The sequence below is a fragment of the Phallusia mammillata genome, chromosome 1, assembly GCF_965637545.1.
Source record: "Phallusia mammillata chromosome 1, kaPhaMamm4.hap1.1, whole genome shotgun sequence".
NCBI lineage: Eukaryota > Metazoa > Chordata > Ascidiacea > Phlebobranchia > Ascidiidae > Phallusia > Phallusia mammillata.
The window spans coordinates 36,032,261-36,057,251 of record NC_137252.1 but is presented as its reverse complement, the minus strand read 5'-3'; the positions used below and the strand labels follow the sequence as shown (position 1 = coordinate 36,057,251).

Genomic DNA, 24,991 nt, shown 5'->3' with positions numbered 1-24,991 from the left:
ACTTCGAAGAACTCAGGAATAGATTTTTATTCATCGATTATTTGTGGTTTTAATATTAACTTGCTCTATATGCGACTCCTAAAACACAAAACATGTTTTTATTATCGCGTTCGTGTGTTGCGTCACACTTAACCGAAGCGCATCATGTATTGTGTCGTAACAAGAAGAGATAATAATAATCTCGAACGTTTTAAGGAAAGCGCTGATTGGACGAGGTGACTTTCTCCTTAAGTTACAAAAATCGAGTTATAACGGACGGATGAGAGTGCGTTAAGCTTCGAGCAATGCATCCTTTCTCGTCCGGATATATAAGACGCTCATAGGAAGGATATTGCAGGGTGATATGCAGGCAAGCAAGACAGCCTAGGTACAGTGTTATTGCAGCATATGCTTAAAAACAAAGCAGAGTATCTTGTTTGCACGTTTTCTGTGCTCACACGAAGTAACTGAAAAACACTTCGCACAAAACAATAAAACTGACTTCCTTAAAACTATCTGCTTGCTGGTTTGTTTGCAATTTCACGAAACATTTAAACTTTTGCAACAAATTACATCAGAACAACAAAATAAACACAAATTAACAAGAACCTGTTTTGAGTTGGAGATCACTACATGAAATGAAAATTCTTGTGATCCCACAAATTTTTTTCCCAGTTGTGTTTGTAAAAACTCTACAAGTTGTTTAAAAGATTTTTTTCCAGAGCAATAATACGTGTAATTTGTTGTACCTTTTTCCGTCACCAAAGACGAAATCAGGCACTAATTATGTTTACTTTTAGCTCATGGCCTATAAAAATGTAATACTTTCTCGGGGAATACGACTTTTGTGTAATAACCAAAACACACTTTTGTTTATGTTATTCGAGCAGAACAGAAAATTTCCATCTTCCGTTTCATGAGAAAAATTTTGCGTCACCCGCAACTCGTGAATTGCGTCAGTTTATTTACATTGTGATGAAACAACGGACACTTAAATAACCGACAAAACATCTCAACACAATATTTATCCACAAAACCACAATAAACCACAAAGTACCACAAATATTTACGACTTCTATGTTTATCCGCCACTAGATGGCGCGCTCTGATGAACAATCACTGACGACCACCTTCGGAATTTCCAACTTCCTGAATGTCACGTGTTTCTTATTGTTCTGCTGTGTTACGTCATCAGTGAGCAATTGTCCGATTTCGTCATGAGACAATCGCTCGTAGAATAATTCCGATTCGTGAAGAGATCGAAGGATTCTTCCATTTACATCCGGAAAAACCTTGGATTATAAAAAAGTTATGAAAGTAACCGAACACCAAATGTTGCCACCCACGGTGAGGTCTGAACCACGAAACCTTAGACTTTTAACCAACGCAAAACGCTTATTACACATCATGTGTTAAGTAAAGGCCAAAAAACTTCAAAACAGATTTTGACTCATTTTAAAATTCTCATGATGTTATATACTGACACCTAGAGGTGGATATTTAATGTTTAATTTATCCGCTAAGTGTCGCTATATTACCCTTCCAAGCCTCTCGAAAAGCGGCAAAATAATTTTCCTGATAAAGGCGAGTTGGTCGTTCGCTTTCTTCACTTTGGTTTGTTGCATGAAAACTTCAACCGGAAGTCCCTCTCGTCTCTCACGGTCGGCCTGAAAATCGCGGTGCATTGTGGGAAATCATTCAGTTTCTATTCAAGGTAGAGCTACTAACACAGGAACTCACATCACACACGGTTTGTTGAATACCGATGGAGGGCGTAAAAGCGCAGCTATTTTTAAAAAACAGTGAAAGTGGGATAAGGTTAGGAATTAAATTTAACATAAACCACTAGGTTTTTAGGTTAATTTTATTGTAATATCCCTAAGTGCAGCATTTTTTACTCAAACTACAAGACAAACTCTAAAGGCAGCGGTTCTCAATCTTATACGGACCGCGTACCACCTGACAACTTTCTCTATCGCTGCGTACCACCTAAACCCTGTTTGAATGGATAGACCAAGAAATAGACCCATTTTCTCGCCCTTGGCATATTTAACAATTTCAAAAGACTGTGCAAGACACGAGTTTCGCCCAAACCAGAGCTGATCAGTTGGGTCAGTTGAATAGCAATTTGAGATCGGACTTAAATTAAGTAGAGCAGTGGTTCTCAAACTGTGGTACTCGTGGTACAGTTTGAGAACCACAGGGGATAACCCGTACCTGAGAAAAAAATTCGGCAAAGAGTCGATCGACCCAAACCTTTGACGTCTCCAGTGGGCGTACCTCATTGGAAATATCACAACATTTGATGAGGATTTTCTGCAGGGCGAGCAAATGTTCCGGTTTGTCGAAAGAAAATCCTTCCTCAAGTTTTTGATGAAAATCATCCAATATTTGATCGTGGATCGACATATCGGTGGCCAGTATCAATTGGATCACGATCTATTCACGTAAACAATCGAACATAATGGTTATTTGTCCACTGATTATGACGTAACAATAAAACGATAGACTTTTGAAGATAAATAACTTCATACAAAGCTGACACAATGGATTAGAATATGGAATAATTATGGAATAAGTCGTTACGAAGTGGATTGTTTTTTATTTCGCGAAGTAAGGACAGTGTGAATTATGACGTAACAATCTTACATGTGACACTTCGTCGAATTGTGTTTGTTCGAGGTTCCCGAATATATTGAGGTCGTTTGCTGAGAGTAGTTGGAATGCCACCGCACAATGGTGATGTTCTAGAGGGGAGCAGTTGTGATACAAAACCGACAATTCGGTGTGTGCTTTCTCCTGGTATCTGCAAGATTGGATTGTTAGCTTGCATGTGAGGCAAAAGTCTAAACAAGTAATGTCTGAATTTCGCGATAAAAGCATAAAATTGAATGCTTGGTATAAACAACGAGCGTTTTGCCTTGAACTTTTGTCAAATTCAGCTGTACAATGCAGCTTGCACAAGAAAATCTACAATAGGCGCATAGTTGTAATTCTTTGCCATCAGTTTGAACATCAACGATTGCGATAATTTCTTTTCAAAACATAGTGTCGACATGCCTTATACCAACTTTTAGACGATTGAAAGCAAATAACCAGAAAACTAAACGGGTAAAATCGAAAGTTTTATTTCATGAACAACGTGCTTCTTGCTTGTTTAAGCAATAAATTTTGTCAACCTGAGCTATTCAAAGCACCTTATACCAAAGAGTGAATGCTTGGTGACCGGCTGATTCGGTATAGCGCCTTCAATGGGCCTGGCGTACTGTGATTTATACCAAAGAGATTATGTCCAGGATGTTTCCCATAAGTTTAAACGTATTTTCGCTGGTGTTGTTCTAATTAAAAACCTTTTTCGAACGGTCTTAACTATTTTTTCCCGTAAACAACAAAATTTTTGTTATTTTTTGTTTATTTTTGTTGTAAAAGTAGCAAAAACTCCCGTCAATTCGGTTATAAACACTGGTTTGCTTATTTTATCAGCAGTAACAAAATTTCATAACTTACAAGTTGTTGAGTCCTGGGTGGTCGAGATCATGACAAATACAAGCAACCAGCAATATCGTGAGTTGGAGGGTTGTCATGTATTTCATGAGCTTCAACTCATGGATCATGAAATACATCATCTGAGTCACGCAGAACGCATGACGAAAATTGTGAAAATAAACGTCTGTGATGTAATTCTGCTCGACCGCCACCTAGTGGAGAAACAATTGTTTAGAAAGACACACACGACATATAGTGGTCAAACACATACGACCTCTAGTGGCTAAACACACACACACACACCTCTAGTGACATCTAGTGGTAGTGGTCATAAATTTTGTTAACACACCTTTCTAGCTAGTCGTTTATTACTAAAAGAAGTTACTAGTAAAGATTTCCAACCTTTTTGTGGTCGCGTACCACTTTAGGGCTACGCGTCGTTCCCGCGTACCACCTGCCGTCCTAATCTTGCAACAACATAGCAAGCGGAAAGCAATCCGGTGTTTTAAGCAACAAAAGTTTTACGTCGGATTAAGCGATTCAAATGCAAAATATGGAATAAATAACCAAAAGGTATTCGCGTACCACCGGTTGGGAACCACTGTCTTACTGGATAATGTTTGAGTTCGAATTGATTCTTTTTTATCGCAAACAGCTCATTACTTACTCAAATATAACATTGTTTGTCATTGAATAAATAAAACTCAATATTGTGTAGAATTAAGTTGTAAGACATACCAGCCATTTTTTGAGTTTGTTGTATGAAATGTCGAGTTCATTGGTTATCCCCAAATCCCCGAACATTAACATGATATAAGATACTAGCTCCTCCCGTTTGCATTTCCAAACATCGAACGACGGGGACCGGATCAGTTGTAACTTTGCCTGCGGAGAACAAAAGGTCGTTGGTTCGAAACCCAGGCAAACATAGGAAGAATAGACAAGCATTGAATCTATGTAGTCGAGTTTGAATAACAAACTTAGAAAGAAGAAGTGTTAAAAGAGCAAAAGGACGCTGGTTCGAACCCCATGCAAATACCGAGAAGTAAACACGATTTAATGTTTGTATTAGAGTTTGAACGTTGAAACTTAGAAAGAAGAATTATGCCAATGGAGGATTAGTGATCAATTTGGTGTTTTGCTATTGTTAATTGCACAGAAAGCTGGTTTAGCTTGTAAAATAAGCTTCCTCAACAATAAAACATCGTGCAAGCAACAAGTAAAACTAATAAACTTATGTGATCGAAACATTAATGGGAAAAATGGTATTGTTATAATGGTTGTTGTTGTCACAATTATAGTAATAACATGTTATTTGATGGTGAAAATAACGGCCCAAACAGACGTAAAAAGCGAGATACCTTATTTTTCAAACGTTTCGGCAAATGATGTGACCTCCATATCACTGATAATGGCATGTACATTTGCCGAAACGTTTGAATAATAAAGCATGTCGCTTTTTACATCTATTTGGGCAGTTATTTTCATCATAAAATAACATGTTAAAATTGTGTATTATTGTTGTGTTATTGTTATAAACTTGTGTTCTTTTTTTTAGACTCTCAGCTTTCCATCACCAAACCTGTTCTAACTTTTCATCGTTCCCCAACTTTTCAATAAACTCCGTCACCGCGTCCTCGAGTTTTTGCGCGCTCGCTGCAAGACACAAAGAGGCTGTTTTGACGTCACAATACCAAAGCCGAATTACTGTATGACGTAACAAACCTTTTTTCGACATCGTTTGTCCAACTTTTCCCATTGTCGCGTTTCGAATGTGGCTGTGCTGATGAAAAATGAAATAAAAACAATAAACTAACAATTCTCGACAAACGCGGATTTGTTCACTTCAATGAGTTTATTTTTGATGTTGAAACTTGCAGACAGACGATTCAAATGTTTTACTTGGTTATAAAGTGCCGCAAAAACTATCAAGGCGTTTGAGTTTGCAAAGTTGGTTGAACCACCACGACCACGTGACAACAATACATTATGGCTGGACACAGAGCGGGAGTTATGAACAATATCCGCTAGGTGGCAGCACCTTACTACAGCAAAACAGCTAATGTTATTTTATTGCTGTAATGACTGGTGCAGAATAGTAACCGGCTTGAGATTGGGGCAAAAGTACAAACTTGGAAATTCGATTTACCAAGTAGAAATTGCGACACAAATGTGGTCGTGCGTTGTAATAAATTCGCAGCAAACAATCACCAAGAAATACCCGCTAAATATTACCACGTTTCCCGACCAATTGAGCATTGTGGGTTTGGTTAACATTAAACAAACAAACAACGCAAGGTTCGAACCTGCGTCCTACAAACCACTCCGTCCTCGTTTCCAATTTTGTATTTCTCATCGTTCCCTCCACAAGAATCTTCATCGCGCTGTCAGAAAAATTTGGGTTAATTGAGTAAAAGCTTCGGTAGTTGTTATTTACGTGGAGGGTCACGGCCACTGTTGTTGAAATGTTGAATTTTTGATAGACCGTTTTTAAACTTGGAATATTTGCAAAACTGTTTCGGCTGCAAACCGGATCTAACGAAAAGCCAAAAACGGCCTTGGCGTTATTTGTGGCCATAAATAAAACATTACATCAGCCGACGCGCTATAGGCAATGTAGGACCAAGGCTTCGTGCCAACCACATAATTAGAAACATTAAAGATATTGGCGTTGCTTATCAAGAAGCCACGAAGCCAAAAAGCTGTTTCATACGTGGAAAACGTTGATATGTCTCAAACCAACTGGTTTAAACCAGAGATGCACCGAACCCACCCCAAAAGGTTCAGGCCGAAGCCGGATATTTGAACAAATTCGGCCGAATCAGGTCGAACGTAAGTTCCCTTTCTGATCGATGTTTTCAACTAAATCTTGCGTTGCTGGTTTATGACACTCTAAAATCACTTCCTCAACGCGTAAGCTTTACTAAACTTCTGAAAGTTTGCAGAAAGCGTGGCTCGTATCTTTTAGACTTTTTGGTTAATTTATGATGTTTTATTTTGGCAAAATTGTCATTTGAGGCATCGATTTCGCACAATCAAAAAGTTCGGGCCGAAACCAAAACATTGGAAAACGGCATGTTCGGCCGAAATGTTTCGGCCAACCGAAACTTTGGTGCATCACTAGTAACCACAATATTTAAACTTCTACTTTAAACATTTCATCGCAGCAACTTACCGGTGGTCGAGGTTGATTTCTTGGAAGCCTGTTCCTTCTTCCTTCAGAAAACCCAGCGATCTTTTTCACAGCTTTGCTCACATTAAACAGAGCCTGTTTCGAGGTGTGCTGGATCGAAGAAGCGGTTCCCATGGCAACAGACGAAAAGTTCACCGAAATTTTCAAACGTTAAAAACTCTTTCTTTCTATAAGAAAAGCGAACAAATCAAAAAATACAAATACGTTACCATACTGGCAAATCAGCTAGTTTGGCAAAACCCTAAAGCAGTGGCGGGATTCAATTTTTTGTCAACCGGCTGATCTCATAAAAATTTCGTGAGACGGTTCTATAGAACCTGTGCGAACCGGCCGAATCCCACCACTGCCCTAAATTCTCCAAAAACGCTAAAGTCTGTTCTCGAATACACTTTGCCATATGAGTGTTGCGCGAATACTAACTCGCAACAAATGAATGGACTTAAAATCAACGCTGCTGTGACTGACAACTAACGTCATAATGGCACGTGTTTTTGTCATGTGACGTCACAAACATTCCCGTGCCAGTTGTGGATTGGTCTGCATATGGCACGTGATTAACCGACAGTGTTTTCCTCTTTGCTGGTTTAACACTTGATATATTTGATAAAAAGTTTATAACAAACAAATAAATATTTATCGGACAATAAAATAAGTCTATTTGAAAGGCACAGTACACAATAGAAAGTGGACAATCACAAAACAGCTTCAAAATTGCTACATACTGATGGTTAAAACAAAACCGGATAACTTCATACACAAGTATTTTGAATTAGCATGAAAAAACACTTGTTCGTATCCAAAGGTGGATTTGCATTTGGGTTAAAATATTGTTGTTCGATAAATCTCCCATCTCCCCACACACAATTGTAGGTTGTTGTTCCTTAATCTTGAAAAATAGGTCACCTAAACACTTCACACACATGTCTTTGAAACTGATTAGGTACAACTTATCACATTGAAAAGGATCAGCCCCATGTTTTTCATTAAACATCATTTTAAAAAACAAGGATCATCATTTTAATGTTTCCGAACTTTAAGGGTTTTCTGCAAATGGAAACCGACTCCACGCAATGAAACAAAATGTTAATTAAAAAATCTAAATAGCACCACAATCCCCAACACAATAATACACCGACCTACTCTAAAACACCTTGGTAGAATTAAACTATAAAAACATAACGAGATATTTCTATGTTGTTTCATCACTGGCAGAATCATGGGGTGAAGCAGAAGATATTGGTTGAGTAACTTTCACGTCTGTCAAAATATCTGCTGTACTGTCAACATTTTCATCAACAAAACCTGGTTTCTAAAAATAAAAATGATTTTGATGGTCAATGATCCAAGCTTGCACCGTGGCATAAACCAACACAGTATATTTAAACTAGAGTCCCCAGCCCGTTGCTTGATGGATGTAGAGCAGTGGTTCTCAAACTTTTTTATTGTCGGGGCCAAATGATATTTTTTAAGTAAGTGGGAAGCCACAAAAAAACAAAAGGTTGATAAAATCACTAATGATTACTACCTTGAAAGCTAAAATAGCAATGTTTGGTGATTTTCTGAGGTCTGGTGCGAGCCGCATGCGGCCCCGAAAACGGAGTTTGAGAAAACTGATGTAGACTATGACTTATAGTCTACATCAGTTTTCAAGAAAAATATATTTTGCCTACGCTGAAAATGTTGCACAGGCGAAACATATTACCGGTAATCTTAATGGATAAGTGGCGTAAACCAGTATTAAGTAGGTTAGTGACAAGTATTTCAGGGCACACCACAAAACACAAATATACCGGCGAATTGTTTAGAGCATTGGCCAACTCTTTTCTTGCTTGACGTAAAACAAACAACATCAGAAATATTCCAATTGCAATCTGAAAAAATAAGGTGATTTTATTTTTCGGCCAACATTAACCAAGTACAGAGTAAAACACCCAAAGCCCTCTTTATAAGTTTAATGGCGAAAATAACAGCCCATATAGATGCGACATGCTTGCACTCGTTTATAACCACTTGGGTCATGTGAAGGATATAAACGGGTGTAACTGATGTGGCCCCTCATATCACTGATGAAGGCATGAGCATGTGGCAAAAAGTTTGAAAAATAAAGCATGTCGGTTTTTATGTCTATTGGGGACGTTATTTTCACTATTAAACTTATGAACAGATTCGTATATAGTGTTCTAAAGCCTCTTGTGTGATCACCAAAAATATTTATGCAAATGTTTTTGACTTACTTGAATCAGAAACGAAACCATTCCTCCTGGGTTTTCCTGATTTATCAATTCTTGCATAGACCGAAAAGTTGAACCAATATAACAATTGAGTACCTGGGTTGGAAGGAGACCGATGCTTGATGCAAGCAAATAACGAAAAAGATTCATATTGGAAACCTGGAAAAAATACATTTGAAGATAAATATTGGCACAGATAATTTGACAGAAAAACTGTACATGAATTTCACAGAAAAAGCACATATGAGGTTTAAAAAGTAGACCTAATATATATTGGCGACTGTTTCAAAAGAAAATGTTTTTGACATAACAAAAAAAGCAGAAACTAAACTTAGTTAATTGGATTGGAGAACTTGCTTAAATTTTTAATTAATAAATGTTAAAAATCTTACCGCAAAAAGTCCATTTTGAAATCCAAATGGAATAGGAGTTAACCTTGTCAATGCGATGACCTTGAACCCCGACGATCCGTCAATCACCTTTAAAATTGCCTCAATTTGGTCAAAATTTGAGCGTTGTTGAAGAGTTCCGAGAACCCACGATGAAAAATATTTTTTGCAAATGACATGGGAAGTTGAGATTCCGATTGTGACGGAAATGATTACAACCGGAACTGCTGGCAAAAACCCATACAAGTAACCAGCAGCCAGGTTTAAAGGCAAGTAACCCCAGGCCATTGGGAAAGACACAATTGTGAAAAAAAGAACAAAAAAGCAAAGCAAAGTGGCCTGGCCCAAATCGTTAAGAAAGAGTAAAATTTGAATCAAAAGTTCGGAGTCCTGGGTGAAACTCCACAGAATTAAACAAACCACAGTGATCAGGATAGAAATCCAAATGAGACAACATTGCTGCGTTCGACAACAAGCACAAAACCCACCAGAGGTGGCGCTCTGACAAGCTGTCCCTCCATAGCAGCAGTGTAAAGTGTTACTGCTGGCATAAGTTGAGTTTTGACAAGTTGCTGGCAGGAACGCCACTGCACATGGAATAAATGGATAACATAAAATATTTATGATACAACCTATAGTTGATTTGGTGCAGTCCATCGTCGAACATGTGCATGATCTGCATGTTTGAACTTGTCTCTGGCATAACTGTGTAACACATGTGGAGCCGTTGTATTCAGCGGCATAAGCACCACAGAAACTCGGTCGCTCGTATGCCTGACCTTCCACATCCGTTGATGCTGGTTGACGAGAAAGTTTTTGGCAAATGTTTTGCAAGGCTAAGGAAAGTTTTCCGCGCAGGAGTAACACACGATTTTCGGTTCCGTTACATCCATCTCTAATCCTACTTTTCACAAAATCAATCATTGCTTCATTGCTCCATACAGATTTTAGAGCAATATTTAAAATTTTAATTTGTGTCAATATGTGGTGCCTGTAAATGAAACCAAGATAGGTCACTTAAATACAAGCAACAGTACAGAACTTAAACTAAAACAAAAGTTAAAATACTGAATCATATGTTTATTTATATTTTTAACTTGTTTTAATTCTTTCATCCACAATAAATTTATACTAGTAACTATTACAGTGCTACACAATGCAAACTTCCCTTGTGACTACAAAACCTGTAAGAAATTCCCATTAATCACTTTGTAGGTTGTCATAGTTATTTCCATGATAAGATGAATAGGTAAACGCATTTCCCTTAAACACAGAAGCATTTTGGGCTAAAATCTATCGGAACAAATAAATTTTCCTGCATTTTGCAACAAACTGTGATTGTTGTGCAAAACTGCCAACACGTAAAAAAATATACTTGTAAAAAAACATGGAAATCAAATTATTTTCTTCGATCCGGAAAAACAATGGCTACTATTTACCAACTTCCTAAAACTTTTTGTTTGAAAACAAAACAGCGGGTTAAAAAAATTATACGTTTTCATCAAGGCCCAAGGGTCGACTTTTTCTGTTACAAAATCATGGCCTTGTCGTAAGTCCATATTTGTTCCAAAAACATTTTTGTCGTTTGGATTGTTTGTCCTTTTAGATTTTGGTGTTTGACTCTCCTATTTTTGCATGTCTTATATGATTTTATGTAAAAAAAACATTTACTCGACCAAAACATACAAGCCAGGCAAATTCATGACCCTACTTAAATAGAATTCCAACTCATCCATTTTATTCCTTGTTTTTGGCGCCACGTGCGTGTTTTTTCAAAACAATAACAAAAACAAACTTCATCAATCTGGCTTAGACACCTTGGGCTTAAGCTAAATAAATTTGCTTCATCGTAAAACTTCGCGTCTAGAACAGGATGGAATCTTTAGAAGGAAGGTTTTCATCATTTGGAGCCTCCGTTGAATGTAAGTGCTGTATTTTTATTGATTTGTTCATAATATTTTTTACTGTTTTATGTTTTTTAAGAGTAAAATGGCCAAGCGTGAAAGTAGAAACCTAAGTTTGCATTCTTGAGAAATAATCTGTCAAATAAAATAAGACTACTGTTATAGTTTTAAACTATTTTTTCTGATAATTTTGGACATTATGTTTATTTCGGTCTTTAGCAATAACAAAGTCACTGGAAGAAAAACAAATTAACCATGAAGTTGTCATGAAGAAAATTTCATCTGTTTCTGAGGTCCTTAACTCTCATTGGATGAAACAATTCGAAGGATATTCCATAAAACAACCACACGAAAACTTCAGGATTAGAATGTTTTCAAAACAGGTTCAACGTTTTGCAAATTAAATGTTTTAACCCATTTCATCTTGTGTTGGCCTCACATTTAGACTTATTGGCTCTGACTCATACAGTGTAGAACACCAAACAAAGTTGCTAATTATGCACAGTTGATCATTCTAAGTGTCATTAAGCTTTAAATTTAAATTATCTGTTTTGAAATGAGCAAGGTGAACATTGTGACAACAACCTATCTGTTTAGTTGGAAGAAGTTTGCATTGGTTTGTGGAACACAACAGTCGCCAAGTACACTGCGAAAAAGCTACAGGGAAATTCAGATGCATTGCTGCGACAACTGTGTTGTGACATCATTCAATGTCCATTGTGCAAGCCTTGTGATGTCACAAATAGGGAAGCAAGGAATGCAGTTTACATGCATCGCAAAATTATGGTCAGTCTTTATTACATTACTGTGTTGTAAGTTGGAATTGAAACATTAGGTTTTAGACATGATTATAGCCTTTAGTTGACAGCTCCTAAATATGTTATGCAGTACAGACTTTCTACTTTCGGGGAGAACGGACATTTTGATTTGAAGTCGTTAGCCTATTAAGTATTTAATGATTTGGTGTTTAGATGCAGACAAAGACAGGCAAGAGTTGGATGAATCAGTGTGAATATGACAAAGCAGTTGTGGTTTTGAAAAAAGGATTAGAAGATGTAAAGTGTTTGCATGAAATTGTCAGAAGAGAAGTTAACCAAAAAGGTTAAATGGTCAAGAACAATCCAAATATACTTTCTGTAAAAGCAAGGATTGATTTATTAATTACCAATTTAACAGAAAAAGGACTTGGAAACATTTGGCTGTGCCATTTTGGGAATAAAATCTTGCCTGTTCATCATTGATAATTTCTTCAAAAACAATGGACAGTCCATAAAACAATGCAAAAAACAAACAAATTATGATTGAATTTTGATGTTTAGTTTGTACACCTAATTTTATTGCAGATGATGATAGAAATGATGCTGATACTGAAGATTTTCTGCAAGTAAACAGATACAAGATCAAACTTTTTACCCTTCTTGCTGAGACTGTGAGTTTCTTTAAATAAGCTGTTGCTGCCAGGCGTAATGTATAAATGAATATTGCTCTTCCAACAGTTATATAATAAATAAATAATCAACGTTTCAACTAGTGTTTTTGTTTGTTTAGAATGTGCAATGTGTATGACAACAGTTTTGTTTAAAAATGATTAAACAATCTTTTATCATTCCTTCATGTGACTCAAGGGTATAATAAACGGGTGTAACTGATGTGGCCTCATATATCACTGATGACGGCATGAGCATTTGCCGAAACATTTCAACAATAAAACATGTTGCTTTTAACAATCCTTTTTAGTCAATGGGTCAAGGAGCATTTGACGAGGCATTGCTCTACTGCTCTGAAGCCTCAACATCTCCGTATTTATTCAAGGAACAGTTTTCTGTAGAGCTCACCCAACTTTCTGTGCTGACCTACAATTTTGGTCTGAAATGTTTTCGCGGCAGTTTGTTGGACAGCGCCATCAAGTGGCTACAATTTAACTTGCAATTGTGGCGAAAACATCCTAAGAATAACAAGATGCAAATGGTACGACACATGATTACTTTGTTACATGATTCAATTATGCAAAAAATCTTGCAAATCACCATTGTGTTTGGAAATCAAAATTAATCAATACTACCTTGTAACTGCACTCAGTAAAAAGGAAAGTTTACTTAAATATCGTATTGTTACCAGGCATATTTCATAAACTTATCTTTGTTTATCTGGCAAATGTAAATACAAGTGTAACGAATTTAACAAAACTTGTTTAAATTTGCCGAATGAACAAAGAAAAGTCTGCAAAGTTTACTTGTTTATTTACCCTGAAGTATTTATCTAAATAGTAGTATTTATCCTTCCCTGAAGGGGACACATGTTGATTTTACTCGATTTGTTTGTTTGTTTTTCTTGTTTTTTTTTTCTTCCCTGAAGTTTGTCCACCCCACTTTGCCATGAAATGTTTGATGGATTTGGATGAAACTTTCAGAGATGGTAGATATGGTTATCCAGATGTGCCATCTACTTCGTTTGACTTGATAACCCCAGTATTTACCCCGCTAGACCCCGAAATGTAAAATGTTTTTGTAGGTTGCTGCGCACCACAAACAGAAAATTTCTTTGGTGTAGTAGTATAATATAGGCAACAGAACATATGGTACTTGTGTTTGTGCAATACTTGGTGGACGGTTTTGCACATGTCAGTCAGAGGGGGTGTTAACAGCCTTATGACGTCAGATGTGTTAACGAATGTTGATAATGACACCTCTAGTGGTCAAAATTTTAAACATTGACCGATTTGGATAAAATTTTACAGGACTGTTGCTTGGGTCATTGCGGTTTCATATTTTATACTTTTGGGTGTAAAACCCCATCAATTACCCCACTAACCCCCTAAAAATGGTGAAATTTTTAAACAGTGTTGGAATTAAATGAAATTTGGACAGTTTGCAGAGTTTGTCATTTATAGGTGTCGATTGTTGTGTTTAACCCTGAAGTCCCAATATTTACCCCTCTTGCCCCCTAAAATGGGTGAATTTTTTAAACAATGTCTGAATTGGATGAAATTTGGACAGCTTATAGAGCAGGGGTGGGCAAACTACGGCCCGGCAAAGGAGTTTATGCGGCCCGCCAAATGTTAGTAAATTTTAAAGAGAAAGTTTCCGAGTAACGCTGAATAGTATTATGAGCACAGGCGTAGAGTTTAAAAAATCCCGGGGATGCGACTTGCCGATACCTATACCATGTGCAGTATCTGTACCTGTATCATACTTTGAAACTAAACACAGATACTTTTTACGTACTTTGGCCTGTTGTTTCTGCCACTTTATTATGCAAATCGTCACTTAACACAATTTCTTCGTTCGATAAAAGTAAAAGCGATTCACGTTTTCAATTACAGCCCACTTTGCACTGTTGACGCCAAATTCTTTCCATCAGTTATTTTAAAACAAAAAACAAGCAAGCAATTGGCGTCCGTTGGTGAAATACTATGTGGCCCCATAAGATTATAAACTTTTGAATGTGGCCCTTGCACTGAAAAGTTTGCCCACCCCTGTTATAGAGTGTGCTATTTATAATTGTTGATTGTTGTGTTCAACCCTGTCTTCCCAACATTTACCCCACTAGCCCCCCAAAATGGGTCCATGTTTTTAACAATGTCTGAATTGAATGACATTGGGATGGTTAGTAGATTATGTCATTTTTAGGTGTCGATTGTTATGTTTCACCCTATAACTTTAACATCTACCTAACCAGCCCCCTAAAATGGGCGATTTTTTAAAACTGTGTCGGAATTGAATGAAATTTGGACAGCTTGTAGAATTTGTTATTTATAGGTGTCGATTTTTGTGTTTCACTTTATTTTGCCACTATTTATCCCTTCTTTTCTATAAATAGAGCACTAAATAGGACAAACTTCAAACAATGTGTGAATTGAATCAGATTTTCATTGTTAGTACTTTTAATAGCATGATTATTTAAGCGAAGATCTGACCACAGTTTTTCTTAAAACACCAAACTTACTGATGTTTGTCTTTTGAAATGCATAGTTTTTAACTTTGCATGTGTGGGGGACCCATGAGTTTCTGCCTGCAGAAACAACTAAGGTTATAAAAGACAGTGGGTGGCATGGGACCCAATATAAAAAAGTGTAGGAAATATATTAACGTTTCAAAATAGGTTATAGTGTATGTGCAATTGAAATATGTGCTGAGCCACCCTTCTAGTTTACTCTGTGTGTTTATTATGTACATTGCAAAACATAATAATCATGCAGTTATTGTTGTTTTAGTCACAAACACTTCGCTTGCTCGCTCATGCATATCATGACACAAACTTGGATGAAAACCAATCGAAAGCTCTCGAAGCGATTGAAGAAGCAAACCAACTTCACTCGCATCCTGGAGCAATTCTGTTAAAGTAAGGTTTTGTGTTGAACAAATTGTTGCATACATTTAAGATTAAAAGCTATGGGTTAAAGCTGTAACAATTACTGCCTGTTAATGAGTTTAAGTAACTTCTGACAAAAGCCTAAACTTTGTCAGACGAAAACTCACTATTTGTCCCTATAAAAAAATAACACATACAAGCTGTTGCATGCATTTGAGATTAAAAAATATTTCCATTGCATGACAATCACTGCCCGCCAATGGATTTGGTTTGGATAAATTTTGAAAAATAACAACGTAGAGACTGCTCATCAAAACCATAAATCACAAATATATGGACAAGAACACACAATTTCTCCCCATGAAAAATAACACATACAAACTGTTTTGTGTACTAAAAGTGGCGATGACTGATTTTTAAACCAAAAATAATGTTCCATCTTTCAACACCAACCTCTTCATAGGGTTTGTAAAAACCCACACTTTCTATTATGACGATAACAATGGTATTGATGACGATTGTTTTTACATTCCATTGTGAAATAGACATTGTCTCGCCACAATCAATCTCTTTTTTGACGTCATATTAACGTCAGGGTCGTATTGTTATCGAACAGATGACGCTGGTTCAAACATTTGTGCGTCTGCGACATAATTTGAGCAAGGTTGCAAGTTTTTTGTTGCGGTGTCTTCAATAATTCGGTTGGCGTTGCATACTATTAATTTTATTTGCTGCAAACCATCTCATGTTAAACACCACAACCACCTTCGTAAGCAAGGTTCCACCCACAGGCAGAAACAAACGCACAAACCCCGCAAAAAACGCAGTCAAATGTCAGTAAATGTGCATTTCGATACTGGATAGGTTGTATATAGGATGTATAGGATGTAAGAGATTTGGTAGTAGAGATAATCTAACACAGAGAGCCAAATAATTCGCTCTCTCCTCAACCAATCGACTTCCAAAGAAAACTCACGACCAAATAAATGGCCAGGACGGTTAAATTTCGGTTATGCCAACAGCTAATTATAAGATATTTGTCTGGTGATTCTGGATAAAATCTTAAACATCAACAAGTTTAAGCAGGTTTTAATCCCAAGCCTTTAAACCCGAAAACATCGGAGCTTGACGCAGATCGGTTTGTGTCATCAAAAGACAAAAGTAATTCCAAAGTTTTTACGAAACAAAAACCACACGCCCCTTCGAGTTCCTGTGACGCACAAACCCCTTTGTTTCATCACAGAAGCAAGCGACTCTTACGTCAACAATCGAAATTCGAACTCGCGACCTACGCTCGTTTCGCTCAGTCAAAACAATGTGTCACGTGACACAAAGACGAGAGCTGATTGGCTGCAGATGTTGCCAAACAACCGCACGTGTGTCACGTGGTACAAAGGTATATTAGGTGGCGATCCGCGCGCACAGATCATACCACGAAAACTTACGACGCTCGACGCATCGCGAAAATCACTGTGACGTCACAATTGAAACGCATACAAATGGTGCAATCAAGAGAGATGGATGAAAACGTCAACTTAGAAAGTCAACCGATCAATGTGCCCGATTCTACAAAGGTAATTCGGTTTCGTAATTCTTTAAATTACTGTTTATTCGCTGATTGGTTTCAACTTTCGCTTTTTTTCAGCAAACGGCGGCAGTTCCCATAATTGGGACTTCCCCCTTAACTAACAGCGTCACCGACGAGAAGGGGAACCCCCAGAATGTTGACAGCGAAGATGATTTTTCGATTCCCGAAGGTTCTCCGTCGTTTATTGCGGTGATGAACGACTTACATGTGTCAGATTCGAGCGATTCAGACGACCGCGTCTCACAGCGTATTCCACTTTCTCCTCTTGTACTCGCCGATCTCCAGGCGGAACCATTCGATTTCGGCAACGAGGAAAATTTAGATCTGAAATCGTCGCCGCCGAAACAATCGCCTGACCCGCGACGCAAACGAATCAGTAGTGCCTCCGCAGCGTCGTCTAGCGGAAATCGCACGAGGTCTTACTCGTGGAATTATCGCCACAAGATGGCTATGGAGAGACGCAATGCAGCCAAACTCCCGTTACCAGGTCACCACAGCGGACCGAACAGTACTAACTCAAGTCCCATGATATTAAGGTGGCTTTTAATAAACGTTTGTTTTCAGACAAGAAAATTTTGTTTTTCTTTCTCTAGTTTTCTTTGTGGTCAACAGTGCATATTTTTTATAAGGGTGGTATTTAATAAACTTTTACTAATCAGTGAAACTTTGTTTTATAATGACTAATTAAATTCAACAACTTTTAATTTTGTTTGCTTATTTATTGTATGTTTTTATTTAGGAAACCGAGACACGCAAGTCAACCATCGACCCCCAAAATAACTCGCCTCATGCCTAAGTACAAGTTCTTGACCGAAACCGTTTCAGTTTCGCACGAAGACATTGTGAAAGAACAAGAACATGAACGTCGACTAGCTGAGGGGTTCGAAGATGCAAAGTCAATATTTGCAAACCCCAAATTCAACCGATTTGGTGAAAGTCCTGCATAATGGAAAAAAGTTCATTAAAAAAACAATCAAAGAAATTTCGGCCAAGAGGTTCGATGTTGGATAAGCCATGACAAAGGGGGTTGGCTGGACCATGACAAATATTTATTAATATCTAAAACATTGTTTCATTTATGTTTTTGTATGTACTGTTTTTCTTTCTTTTCCAATAAAATCTGGTAAAAAATAAATACCATAACTATAAAATTTTTATTTCTTTTTTTGTTTCATTAAGGTGTTATTTTTTTTATCTATCTTGTCTTTATTTTTTATATTTCTGTTCATATTTTTTTGAGGTGTGGAAAATGTACGAATTGAATGTGCTGTTGCAAGTTGTCGCAAAAATAATAAATTTATTTTGTTTATTTGCTTGTTGACAAAATACTTGTTCTTTGACAGTTGTCATGTTTATAGTCAGCTTTTATGCAGTTTGCAATTAGTACACATATATTATTTTATTTAAAAAAACTTTAATTTGAGTAGGAAAATTGCTTTTAGATTAAAAATCTTGACAAAAACTGCAACCTGTGATGTCATAAAAGAATTGCTGTGTGAATTATTACATCACACAGAATTACAAGTTGACCTGGGGTTAGATGCTTGTGCTTTTCTCAATACAAATGGCAGGTGAGACAAGAAAATTTTTAAAAACCATAATGTAGGTGGCATAAAACAATAACACAACAGTTAATGTTCTAAATTTGATGTTGAATTTATTGCAAAAGGTCAGTCAGTAAAGTTTTATTGGGAGTAAATTTCTCATTTTATTTTTTAGTTTGGTTGTATCAATTAAGGTTTATAATTTTACGAACCACTCGATGATTTTTGAATTTTTGAACAATTTACTTTATAGATTTGATATCTGTGAGTTTGGTTTAAATGAGCTGTTGTCATGCTTCACTGGTTCTCAACATGTTGGTCGTGTCCATGCACAGCGCCTCCAAGCAGCAATCGATAGACTCCCATCGAACGACGCAGTTGATTATGTTGAGAAGTTTCTTGAAGGTCATTTTTACATGCATTCATGCTACATTTTCTTATTTCAGTTTAAAATTTAATATTTAAATCTTTTTAATTCAATGTTAATCCTCAAGTCTATTATTAATTCTGATGTTTGTTCAAATTAATTGTTGGTTTTGATACTTTAAATTTGTTAATAATTTTCACAACAAAATTTTTCCTCAGATGAAGAACTTGTACAAACATTGGATGAAACCTCGCATAAGTTGGTACAATTGTTGCTATGGGAACAAGCAGCCAAAAAACATGATGCAGGTAATAAATTCAAAAACTTTAAATTTTTTGTCAGTCGGTTCTTTTGCAAAAGTCATATTTTTCAGCCGGTTCTGTTACAAAAAGTCCATTGGCAGTCACCGGTAATGCTAACCGGTTCGCTGATCTCATAAAATTTCGTGAGACGGTTCTATAGAACTGGTGCGAACCGGCTGAATCCCACCGCTGCTAATCAACCACTCCTTGCACAAACATAGGACAAATCTTTTAGATTTGAATCTTTTGCAATCTGGGATTATGTTTCAAACTGTTGTAAATGTTTAAAAAATGATGTTTATTGGTAAAGTGTGATTAATTAGAACAACAAGATGACAATTTGTGGCAAGTGATAGTACATGTAACTTTTTAATTAATTTTTTATTGCAGGCGATATGCAAATGTGCTTAAGTTGGTACACAATCTCTCAACAACTATTCAACATCTGCAAGACTGGAAACGAAAAAGAAAGAAACGAAAATATCTCAAAGTTGTTTCGAAACAAAGCTTCTTGTCTCATCCAACTAAATAAACTGGATGAGGTGAAGGTTTCAGTGTTAAAATTATGTCATTTAAATTTGTTTTATTCTTAGTTAAGAACGTTTAGTTAAGAATTTGTTTTGTGTTTTAATACAACTTTGGTTCAAATCATGAAAAGTCATTCATCCTTAAGGTATTACGACAAATATATATTGGTTTTACGGCAAAATTGGTATCTTATTCAAATAAAATGTTCTTGCTGTATTTTATTTGAAAATATGATGAATATTGTTTAAACTACAACATCAAACTTATTTTGATCCACAGGCAGAGACTTGTGCTAACGAAGCACTCAAACTTGACAATGGCTCAATTTTCTCACTTTACACTGCTTTCAAAGTGTTTGTGATGCAACAAAGGACTGATAAAGGTAAAAGAAAGCATTATTGTGTTGTAATAAGTTACATACAGTAAAGTGGTTCTTACAGTTGTTTAACTTTTTCCAGCCATAGAAACAATCAACAAGATTTCAACCTCTGCAGTGACATCCAGTGGTGATTTGCACACCATAACTTGCCTCGCTGCACAACTTGCATTTGAGAAGAATCAGAGAGATGTCGCCATGGCAACGCTGAGTCATCTTGTTGCAACCGGAAAGGATGACTCGGCAAAACTGACTGCACTTAGGTTGGATTTTTTTATTTAAGTTTAAACCTTAACATTCACCAATTTTTACAAACTACTTCAGGTGCTTGGTTCGTTTACATCTAACAATGGCTGAGGATGAACAGAGTAATTGTGATATCATAATGCAGCAAGAAGCAGAAGAATCTGTTAGCTTAGATTCAACTGAACAAAACTCCCGAACTTCTGACGAGAAAATGGAAATTGACGCAACCAATCACATCGCGAAAGCTGCTTCATATGTTGAAGATGCTTACAAGGTAAACAGACCTTTTCCCAAAGGAATTCAAACAGTATTAATAGCATTATTTTTCTTCAAAAGCTGAAGTTTATTTTTTTATGTTGATATAGCACATGTCGTCTAAATCGAAAGTAGATACTCAGCAAAAAATTGAAAAATTAAATTTAATCTCATGATTTTGTGTTGTGTTGAATTGCCAAACCCTATCCATATTCATAGATTATGGAACAACTTAAAGCAAATGACCTTCACCCAAAACTAACGGCTAATGATATGATCGAATTGCCTAGCAACAGTGGCCACATGATGAACACCGAAGAATTTAACAAGGAGGTTACTTGGTTTATGAAAATTGGTAAGATTCATTTGTACTGGTTGCGACGGGATTAGAACTAACAACCATCGACTTTCCAGCTTGGAATCTTGCTTTGAGAGATAAAAAATACCCAGAGAAGATGAGAGATATGTTTATCAGTTGCAACGATGTAAGTGGATGATTGCAGTGCGAAAGTAGAAAAAATAATTACATGAGTGAATTCTGTTCGCAGTTGCTGTCACTCCTGCCACATGATGGGAGTGTTTTAGTTCGTCGTCAAACTTGTCTGCTCATGAGCGCTGCTAGTGGCCTGGAATGTGTGAGAAGCGGAGTCACAAAACATGTCGTAAGTTTGCTGATAATAAACTGTGAAACTAGTAGATAGTAATTGTAGACTACCATGTTTTGTGTTTAGGCCTATAAAGTTGGGAAACTAGTAGTCCTGAAATGTTGAGTATAATAACCTGTATAAGTGGATGGTAATTGTTGATTTTCTTGTGCTTGTGCCTATAGCTTTTGAAGTTTAGCTGACCTGCAAATAATAGTGAAATTTAAATTTTGACAGGTTTTCAGATGATTAGCCATTTTGCAAATTGCGTGGTTAGTGTTTTACACATTAACACTTTATAATACAGTGTAGCTGCAGCGTGGTTAGCCATGATCCACCAATTGTATCCTCCATAGCGTTGCAACGTTGTGCAGCTATTACCAACATAGTGACTATTTAATTCCATTGTGTCATTCTTGCACAAAGTGAAATAAAGTCAGCACAATAAGCTAGTTGCTCTGAAATATGTTTTTAATTATTTGGCTTTAGTTAAGCTGCTCCAAACCGCATAAAATCTGCATGAAATTTTGTCTTTTGATTTATTTTTCCAGAACAACGAACTACAGAATGTTGTACAACATCTTGATGAATGTCAAACAATCTGCAACGATCTGAAAAAACTTGGGGTAGCTTCTGCAGCGAGCGACAGAACTTTGATATTGATGTCACTGTATCGATTTGAGGCTCTTTGCAAGCTGCACCCACCTAGTGGTCATGTTATACCGACTTATCTTAAATCTCTATTGGAAGAAATTGCCGACATGAATGGGACAGATGCGACAACTTTTGAAAGTCTTGCAGGTGTGATTTCACTTCCATATAAAGGTTTCGGAATTTTATGTCAGAGTTAATTTGTTGAACAAGTCAGTTTGTTGGGGCAAACTATAATTTGGCGGAAGATAGAATGGCCCATTGAAGCAGTATCTGTATCTAAGCAGACTTAGTCATGTTCATTCAAGCTCACCAATTGTGTGAACATAATGTTCTTAACTTGTTGTTTATGTTTATAACAGGAGGCTTGTTGCAATTTTTTACCTTTTTATGATATACCTTGTGCAAAACTATTTTTTCAAAATCCTTTGAGGACTTTGAAGTGAAAGTTTTAACATTCTCTTTGTATTATTTGTAGCTTTGTCAGTTGAAGCTCCTGCCCGACATCTAGGTTTGTACAAGTTATCGTTGAAGCATGCTATCACTAAGATCAACCACCAGATGGAGTTAGCGACCAAGGATAACATTGAAGCATTGATCAACAAACGCAGGTGATTAAAGCTTGGCCTCCATGCATGGTATCTACTGATATTTCATTGGGTTTGGCTTTTTAATAAAGTTTGGCCTTCATGCATGGTAACTATTGGTACTTTAACGGTTTCAAACCAGTGTAAATGTTTAAAAAAATCAAACAATCCTCTTTGTAGTAGCTTTAATAAAAACAAATTGCCAGCGATGTAGAATAAAACATATTCATTTTATGAAATAGACGTTTCATCAAAAACAATTGTCATCATCAGTGAAAATATAATGTACAAGCGGAAACAAGCAGTTTAATAAAATAAATATGTTTTATTCAACTTCACTGGCAATTTGGTTTTTATTAAAGTTATTATTTAAGTCTGTGTCTTGTGTACTCTAGATTTTTTTTGAGTGTATGTTCAAGTTTTAGAGATTTAATTTTCCAGATGACTTGAAGTTTAGGTTGTTTGTCATTAACTAGATTTTATGCCATTGTCAAAATTGGCAGGTTAGTTAATGAAATAACGTTTTTATTAATTTCAGCGTTTTGTATCGGACATTAGCTGAAAAGTTGCTGACTGATGGCGGTGTTGGTGAAAAAGAACAAAGTTGGAATTTGTTTTGTGAAATTTACAACGCTCAGCAAGGCAACAAGTTTCAGGTAAAATGAAAATATTTATTGTGGGTTTTTTAAGTTATCAGTCCCAGAAAGACTCCTGTTACGAGTTTAAATCCCACCACAGGCTAATTTTTGTAGCCTGTGCCTTGCCATGTGGGAAATGCTTGGGAGACCGGTATAACGCCTTCAATGGGCCTGGTGTACTATGATTTATAAACAAGGACGCCGTGATCGCTAGTTTCCAAAGACGTTTCAGGGCTGACCCCAGTATGAATATCTTCAGGGTTGTTTCAAGTTAAATGTAATTGGACCAATTCTGGAATTATTACTTTATTTTGTCTTACCATTACATATTTCTGGTTGGTTTGGAATTCTAATGGAAAAAACAAGTATTAACTTCTCAAAAAAAAGTCGAAAAAAAGGTTTAATTTTTGTTCCAGCATCCAGATGTTGAACTTTTATGGTTGACTGTGAGATCGTGGAATGTTGGAGCAAGTGCTTTCACGACGAACCAACTAAGTGAGGCTGAGAAATGGACTTGTCTGTCAATGAAGTTTCTTGCAATGATTCCAAGCTACAAGGAAGCCTACGAACCCCATGTGAGTGATAACTGATTGATAATTCACTAAACATAAAATAGCAAGAACAATAATAAATGATATGTGTCTTTTTTAAACCGGGACCCTCAACTCAAAATTTCAGGAATTAACTTCTCATTAAAGGTTTCTAATAATTATTGGGATATAAATCGAAAATTATGCTTCATTAAACTTTAATAAATTATATATGTCCAGTGGTGGAATTCAACTTTTTGTCAGCTGGTTCTGTTACAAAAAGTCCATTCACAGTAACCAGTAATGCTAACCGGTTCGCTGATCTCATAAAATTTGGTGAGACGGTGCGAACCTGCTGAATCCCACTACTGTGTGTGTCTTCTTTAAACTTCTCAAATATTTGGGATTGTCATTGTAAGCTAATAATTATTAGGATTTAAATTGTGAATTAAGTTTCTTTAAACTTTTAATTGTTTGATTAAAAATGCTTGTTTGATTTTTAGATGAATGTGGTTTATCAGCAAATTCTATCATCGAAGCATTGTGCTGGCAATACGCTGCTTTGAAGGGTGAAGAACATTTCTAATGAAACTTTCAGTTCCGTCAAGTGAAGCAGCAGTTTGTGCTGTAAATTTTTACTGTTCTTCTTTGCTTTTTCGAAAATGTTTGTGTTGCTTTACAGAACAAACTGTTGAAGTTTTAATAACAGTTGTTGTTTTGTGTCCCTTTTGCTCAAGGATCCGTTGACAATCCATTGGGTTTTAAATATAAACGTTTGTCAGTTGTCACATTAATTCTGTAGGATCTGGTAAAGCTCAAATCAGCAAGAAAAAACTAAGTTATGGTGGATTGAAAAAGTTTCTTTTATTTCCAACTGTAAAAAAATTGCTTATTATGTGAGCTTTTTCTGGAAAGCGTTACAACGGCAATAACTTATATTTTTCACAAAGCATTTGTTACACAGCAGTCCATGTATTTTGGAGAAAAGCGATACAAAGATTAAAAGTATACCACACCGGTACGGATTTAGATTCGTGTGTGATTTTTTTTATTTTGATGAGATGGAAATGAACAATGACAAACGTTTCCGATTTGACTAAAAATACGATTCGGACGTATGATGCGAAAGTTTTTTATGTTAGTTTTTTTGTCAAAATGTCACATTACAGCCGGGTAGCGTATGTAAAGTAGTGTGAGGAATGTTTACACTAAAAGTGACGGGTTTTGCTTTCAAACGTTTCT

General features: G+C 36.4%; 4 protein-coding genes across 4 annotated transcripts; 2 read left to right on the top strand and 2 right to left on the bottom strand.

Moving 5' to 3' along the window:
• Positions 1-926: 926 nt before the first annotated feature.
• Positions 927-7,176, bottom strand: LOC145233271 (high affinity cGMP-specific 3',5'-cyclic phosphodiesterase 9A-like). The gene is made up of 10 exons (XM_080097969.1): positions 6,641-7,176; positions 5,772-5,849; positions 5,191-5,248; positions 5,048-5,121; positions 4,204-4,350; positions 3,487-3,677; positions 2,629-2,785; positions 2,197-2,418; positions 1,518-1,646; positions 927-1,271 (listed from the first exon to the last, which is right to left on the bottom strand). The coding sequence occupies exons 1-10, from the start codon at positions 6,770-6,772 to the stop codon at positions 1,071-1,073; spliced, it is 1,389 nt and encodes a 462-aa protein (XP_079954095.1). The 5' UTR covers positions 6,773-7,176; the 3' UTR covers positions 927-1,070.
• Positions 7,177-7,255: 79 nt separating this feature from the next.
• LOC145233279 (transmembrane protein 64-like) lies at positions 7,256-10,294 on the bottom strand. The gene is made up of 4 exons (XM_080097978.1): positions 9,282-10,294; positions 8,893-9,048; positions 8,449-8,529; positions 7,256-7,967 (listed from the first exon to the last, which is right to left on the bottom strand). Exons 1-4 carry the CDS (start codon positions 10,200-10,202, stop codon positions 7,848-7,850), a joined length of 1,278 nt encoding a protein of 425 aa, XP_079954104.1. The 5' UTR covers positions 10,203-10,294; the 3' UTR covers positions 7,256-7,847.
• Positions 10,295-11,031: 737 nt separating this feature from the next.
• On the top strand, positions 11,032-24,767 carry LOC145222623 (testis-expressed protein 11-like). Its single transcript, XM_080088786.1, has 22 exons — positions 11,032-11,200; positions 11,402-11,565; positions 11,780-11,968; positions 12,154-12,283; positions 12,526-12,611; positions 12,920-13,150; positions 15,396-15,523; positions 18,524-18,652; positions 18,879-19,030; positions 19,211-19,300; positions 19,685-19,836; positions 20,102-20,204; positions 20,281-20,461; positions 20,523-20,718; positions 20,919-21,054; positions 21,114-21,184; positions 21,248-21,361; positions 21,895-22,144; positions 22,473-22,605; positions 23,120-23,237; positions 23,636-23,794; positions 24,253-24,767. The coding sequence occupies exons 1-22, from the start codon at positions 11,152-11,154 to the stop codon at positions 24,313-24,315; spliced, it is 3,024 nt and encodes a 1,007-aa protein (XP_079944912.1). The 5' UTR covers positions 11,032-11,151; the 3' UTR covers positions 24,316-24,767.
• On the top strand, positions 16,820-18,390 carry LOC145222631 (uncharacterized). The gene is made up of 3 exons (XM_080088797.1): positions 16,820-17,067; positions 17,139-17,617; positions 17,821-18,390. The coding sequence occupies exons 1-3, from the start codon at positions 16,993-16,995 to the stop codon at positions 18,026-18,028; spliced, it is 762 nt and encodes a 253-aa protein (XP_079944923.1). The 5' UTR covers positions 16,820-16,992; the 3' UTR covers positions 18,029-18,390.
• Positions 24,768-24,991: the final 224 nt, after the last annotated feature.

Bases quoted from the DNA above. Each gene is read 5' to 3' on its own strand.
- LOC145233271 (XM_080097969.1), bottom strand. From the start codon at position 6,772: ATGGGAACCGCTTCTTCGATCCAGCACACCTCGAAACAGGCTCTGTTT. The intron at 5,850-6,640 runs GTAAGTTGCTGC...TTTTTCTGACAG, and splicing joins GAAATCAACCTCGACCACCG to CGCGATGAAGATTCTTGTGG. The intron at 3,678-4,203 runs GTATGTCTTACA...TTTCTCCACTAG, and splicing joins ACAAACTCAAAAAATGGCTG to GTGGCGGTCGAGCAGAATTA.
- LOC145222631 (XM_080088797.1), top strand. From the start codon at position 16,993: ATGGTGCAATCAAGAGAGATGGATGAAAACGTCAACTTAGAAAGTCAA. The intron at 17,068-17,138 runs GTAATTCGGTTT...GCTTTTTTTCAG, and splicing joins ATGTGCCCGATTCTACAAAG to CAAACGGCGGCAGTTCCCAT. The intron at 17,618-17,820 runs GTGGCTTTTAAT...GTTTTTATTTAG, and splicing joins TCAAGTCCCATGATATTAAG to GAAACCGAGACACGCAAGTC.
- LOC145222623 (XM_080088786.1), top strand. From the start codon at position 11,152: ATGGAATCTTTAGAAGGAAGGTTTTCATCATTTGGAGCCTCCGTTGAA. The intron at 20,205-20,280 runs GTAAAAGAAAGC...AACTTTTTCCAG, and splicing joins GCAACAAAGGACTGATAAAG to CCATAGAAACAATCAACAAG. The intron at 23,238-23,635 runs GTAAAATGAAAA...TTTTTGTTCCAG, and splicing joins AGCAAGGCAACAAGTTTCAG to CATCCAGATGTTGAACTTTT.
- LOC145233279 (XM_080097978.1), bottom strand. From the start codon at position 10,202: ATGATTGATTTTGTGAAAAGTAGGATTAGAGATGGATGTAACGGAACC. The intron at 9,049-9,281 runs GTAAGATTTTTA...TATTTTTTCCAG, and splicing joins TTCAAAATGGACTTTTTGCG to GTTTCCAATATGAATCTTTT. The intron at 8,530-8,892 runs GTAAGTCAAAAA...TTATTTTTTCAG, and splicing joins TGGTTTCGTTTCTGATTCAA to ATTGCAATTGGAATATTTCT.